This window comes from Rutidosis leptorrhynchoides, chromosome 11 (genome assembly GCF_046630445.1).
Source record: "Rutidosis leptorrhynchoides isolate AG116_Rl617_1_P2 chromosome 11, CSIRO_AGI_Rlap_v1, whole genome shotgun sequence".
NCBI classification, from domain to species: domain Eukaryota; kingdom Viridiplantae; phylum Streptophyta; class Magnoliopsida; order Asterales; family Asteraceae; genus Rutidosis; species Rutidosis leptorrhynchoides.
Window position 1 is genome coordinate 290,523,898 of NC_092343.1, and position 4,830 is coordinate 290,528,727.

The 4,830-nt window shown below is 43.5% G+C and overlaps 2 protein-coding genes across 2 annotated transcripts; both read right to left on the reverse strand.

The window, feature by feature from the left end:
- Nucleotides 1-556: 556 nt before the first annotated feature.
- Nucleotides 557-1,381, reverse strand: LOC139875568 (uncharacterized). Its single transcript, XM_071862901.1, has one exon. It carries the CDS (start codon nt 1,379-1,381, stop codon nt 557-559), a length of 825 nt encoding a protein of 274 aa, XP_071719002.1.
- Nucleotides 1,382-2,920: 1,539 nt separating this feature from the next.
- Nucleotides 2,921-3,697, reverse strand: LOC139875569 (uncharacterized). Its single transcript, XM_071862902.1, has 2 exons — nt 3,454-3,697; nt 2,921-3,339 (listed from the first exon to the last, which is right to left on the reverse strand). Exons 1-2 carry the CDS (start codon nt 3,695-3,697, stop codon nt 2,921-2,923), a joined length of 663 nt encoding a protein of 220 aa, XP_071719003.1.
- Nucleotides 3,698-4,830: the final 1,133 nt, after the last annotated feature.

Sequence of the window (4,830 nt, forward strand, 5' to 3'; positions counted from 1 at the left end):
TTTCTCCGTTGCTTCTTTTTGGGGTTGTTCTGTAAGCCCACAACACTAGTGGTAATTCTTCAACACAACCTTGATGGCATTTGCCTAGCCTTTTCTCAATTCCTTTAATGAGATCGTTGTTGGTAACTTCCACCTGTCCATTCCCTTGTGGGTGGTATACGGAGGTGAAGGTTTGCTTGATCTGTAGCCTTTCGCAAAACTTGGGGAATATTCCTTCAGTAAACTGCTTACCGTTTTCTGAAACAATCTCTTGGGGAATCCCAAATCTGCACACTATATGTTCCCATACGAACTTTTCGATGTGCTTTCCTGTTGTTTTCTTTAGTGGCTTGGCTTCGACCCATTTGGTGAAGTAATCCACCGCTACCACTAAGAACAATATTCCTCCTGGAGCTTCTGTTAGCGGTCCCACTATTTCGATCCCCCATTTGGCGAATGGCCATGCTAAGAGTACGGATATGAGTTCTTGCTTGGGTTGCTTTGGGACTTTCACATGAATTTGACATGACTCACAGGTTTGTAAGGTAGTGACCGTGTCTTGGTGCATAGTTGGCCATTAATATCCTAACCTCATGATTTTAGCTACGATAGACCTTAGCCCTGCGTGAAATCCGCACACTCCTTCGCGCATTTCTTGGATGATAATGGTTGCCTGGGATGGTCCCACACATCTCAACCATGGGGTGAGGAGAGATTTTCTATATAACTTGCCATCCTGAAGCTTGTACGAAGGTGCCTTGATTCTGATTTTCCTTGCCTCCCCCTTATCTTCAGGTAATAGCCCATATGCTAGGTAATCCTTTATTGGTTTCATCCACGTGTTGTCTTCGTCTGGATAGAGGTCATTACCCTCTTCAGCTTCTATAGATCTTCGTTCTAATGTTTCGACCAGGACTTCTTTTGCTGAGTGAGCGAAGGTGATGGAGGCAAGTTTGCTCAAGGCATCTGCTTTCTTTTTCTGACTCCTTCTGGCATGTTCTATCTCAAAGCCTGTAAACTGTCTGATGAGCTCTTTAGCTTTTGCCAAGTATTGCTGGATAGTGGGGCTTCTTGCCTCGAAAGTCCCTGTCACTTGATTCACTACAAGTAAAGAATTGACGAATGCCTTGAGATGTTGTATGTTCAGATCTCTTGCCAGCCTTAGTCCAGCAAGCAGGGCTTCGTATTCTGCCTCGTTGTTTGTTGTGCTGAACTCAAAGTGTAAGGCGTAAGTGAATTCTTTTTCTTCGGGGCTTACTAACATGAGTCCTGCTCCTGAGCCATCAGAGGTCGAGGCTCCGTCCGTAAATAACTTCCATTCTTTGTGCTCGATTGGCGGGATGATGATTTGCGTTGAAGGCATTTCTCCTTCTTCGATTGTTTTGGCTATGAAGTCAGCCATGACCTATGCTTTGATTGAGTTTCTCACTTGAAATTCTATGTCATGCTCACCCAACTCAATGTCCCATTTGGCCATTCTTTCAGATTTTTCCGGTTTCATGAGCACTTTTCGAATTAGTTTGTTTGTTAAAACGATGATTTGGTGTGCCTGAAAATACCTTCGGAGCTTTCATGCAGTGTGCACTAGCACCAGTGTTAGTTTTTCTAGCCCAGGGTAGTTGACTTCGGCCCCTTGGAGAGTTCTACTAACGAAGTATATGGGATTTTGGCTTTGTGCTCTTTTTGTGATTAGTAGGACACTGATACTTTCTTTGGATGCTGCTAAGTAGACATATAGGGTTTCCACTTTGTCTGGAAAGGTTAACACTGGGAGATCTGAAATATATGCCTTCATCTCTCTGAAGGCTTGGTCAGCTTCGGTGGTCCAGGTAATTTTTTTCTTGCCCAAGCAATCCTTAAGGATTTTGAAGAATGGTAGTTGCTTCTCAGCCCCCTTTGACAGAAAACGGCTAAGTGATGCCAACTTTCCATTTAGGCTTTGGATTTCCTTCAAAGTATCAGGAACTTTGAGCTCCTTGATTTGGTCGACTTTGTCCGGGTTGGCCTGGATTCCTTTCTTCGTTATGTCATACCCAAGGAACTTCCCTTCTTCAACACCAAAAGAACATTTCTTTGGGTTTAGCTTCATGTTGATTGACCTTAGGGTTTGAAATGTCTCCTCTATGTCAGTTAAGAGGTTAGTTTCCCCAACGCTCTTGATCACCATATCATCGACATAGGCCTCTAGGTTTCTGCCCAACTGCTTATGGAAGGCTTTATCCACTTACATTTGATAGGTTGCTCTGGCGTTCTTTAAACCGAATGGCATTTTTTGGTAGCAGAATATGCCTTTGCTGTTGTAGAAAGAGGTTTTCTCTTCATCCTCCTTTGCCATTTGAATTTGGTGGTACCCTTTATAGGCATCTAGGAAACATTTGAACTTGTATCCGTTGAGCGACTACACTTTCCAATCTATTTCGGGCAAGGGATAACAATCCTTTGGGCATGCCTTGTTGATGTTGGTGAAATCAACACACATTCTCCAACCTCCGTCTGATTTGTTAACCATTACTGGGTTGGCCACCCAAGAGGGATATTTGGCTTCGCGTATTATTCCTGCCTTAAGTAACTCTTTCACCTCTTCACATGCAGCTTTGTCCATTTTCGAAGCTAAATTTCTCTTCTTTTAGCGGATAGGTTCTAAGTGCTTGTATTCGTTGAGCCTGTGTTCCGTTATCACTTCTGTTCCCTGGATATTTAGAGTTCGGGGTATCCCCGTCATATCTTTATATTCCCGGGAGAAGACATCCATGTTGCACTGAAGTAACTTTCGAAGTCCCATCTTCAAATCTGAAGGTAATTGCCTTCCGATGGTAATTTGTTGCTCATGGAAGAAAGGATTAATGGATACCTTCTCTTCGTGCGAGCTCTCTTCCTTGGTTTCAAGGATAGTTTCTCCGGGATTCACCAGAGTTTCCTTGATAGCCATGACCACCTTGCCTTAGTCATAGGTTGATGGGAGGTTGGTTATTCCTTGGCTCGTATGAAACTTTACTAGCTGACGTACAGTGGATACCACGATTCCCATTTTCATCATTGCCATTCTCCCTAGCAGAATGTTATGTTGTGAATTTGCTCGAACAACAACGAAGTCTAATGTCTCCGTTCGAGTCATTGGTGGTTCTCCGATGGTGAAATCAAGGTCTATTTCGCCTATTGGCCAGCACCTTTCTCCTGAGAAGCCAACTAGGGGTACTCGTGGCAGCATCAACCGTACCTTAATCGTTGGGCTGAGCTGCTGAAAGTAGTGTTCGAACATAATGTCACATGAGCTCCCGCTGTCGAGATAGATTCTGTGTACATCTCTATCGAATATCATGCCACTGATCGTGACTGGTTGATCAGAAGGCGTGAGAGTATCTAGCGCAGGGAAGGAGATCTCTTCTAAGTCAATGACTTAGTGTGGTCTGTTTATTTTGAAATGCCATTGGGATTCAACTGTGAAGCAACTCTCTATGGCTAGGATTACTTTACCCGTGTTAGGATCTTTGTATTCGATGACAGGCTCAGAAGCCTTCGTTGTCTTTCGAATTCCCTTCACCAAGTGCGAAAGTTTCCCTGACCTTACTGCATCTTCGATGTCAAGCTTCAGCTGAATGCATTCGTCTGTTTCATGACCATAGTCATTGTGGAAGTCGCAGAACTTGCTAGTATCTCTGGGTTTTCCTTTGTTAGCCAACTTTGGCCGCGCTTTGAAGGCTTGTGCTGCCTTTTTCATGGAAAGGATTTCCTTCAGAGTTTTTATGAGTGTCCCTAGGATTCCGGCGCTATTTTCCCTTTTGTAGGGGGCATAACGTCCTTTATCCTCCCTTTTCCCATGCCTTTCTTCTCGGTGACTGGACTTTTCCTTTCACTTTGAATTGGATTGGTCTTCGTATGTGAAAGTTCTGGCAGTTTCCTTCGTATCTAACCAAACATAGGCTCTGTCGAGAAGTTTCTCGTAGCTATCTAGGAGGTCCCGGGTAAGGTGTTCTTCTAGGGATTAGGCCCTACAGCCATACAGGAGGCCCGATGTGACACCGCTGTTTTTTTTTTTTTTTTTTTTATATATACGTGGCGGAAGCATAATATTAATTTAATACGATATCCACATTAACTATTGTTAATACAACATGTGTCACGTATCATTACAAAATACTTGTATATACAGAGAAGACATATTTACGAAAAGATTATTGTTTTCATAAAGCAAGACAACATCAGAGTTGACTCCTGTCAAACATAACATCTTCATGCCCGTCTTCTCCCCAAAATCATAATCTACAAAAGCTAATAACCTGCAGGGAGGAGATGGAAGGGAATTAGCACGAAGCTAAGTGAGTACGACTAGCTACAGGCCATAGCATACATAAGTGTTATACTAATCATGTCACATAGTCTAACACACAAACATCACCCAGTAGTGCAGTCTACAGAGACTCCGGCGGTTCGGCCAAACCATTAACCTCCAGTTGATCGGGCTGGGGTTTACCGGAAGTTCCTCCTACATCCCGTGCTGCATAAATCATCCACACGCGACGTACGCGTCATTCAAACATATACTACACGGATGCAAATAGGCTACCACATGAGGAACCCAACCCGCAGGTTGATCTCTCCTATCGAATTAGGCTACCACAAGATAGGGACGCACTGGGCTCCAGCAGACAGGCATCAACTAACATGCAGTCATCACAAGGTACTAACTAATCACAACAATAAGTATATCTAACAAGCATGGCAATCATAATATAACATGCTACAATATACTATATTCTCCAGTTAGTCCCACTCACCGATTACCAGCAAACGAGAAGGTATTCAGCTATCTAATTACCGAACCTTCTCTTTCTCCTTTTCTCCTGAGAAAAC

Bases quoted from the DNA above. Each gene is read 5' to 3' on its own strand.
- LOC139875568 (XM_071862901.1), bottom strand. From the start codon at position 1,381: ATGGCTGACTTCATAGCCAAAACAATCGAAGAAGGAGAAATGCCTTCA.
- LOC139875569 (XM_071862902.1), bottom strand. From the start codon at position 3,697: ATGAAAAAGGCAGCACAAGCCTTCAAAGCGCGGCCAAAGTTGGCTAAC. The intron at 3,340-3,453 runs GTAAAGTAATCC...TCCCTGCGCTAG, and splicing joins ATACAAAGATCCTAACACGG to ATACTCTCACGCCTTCTGAT.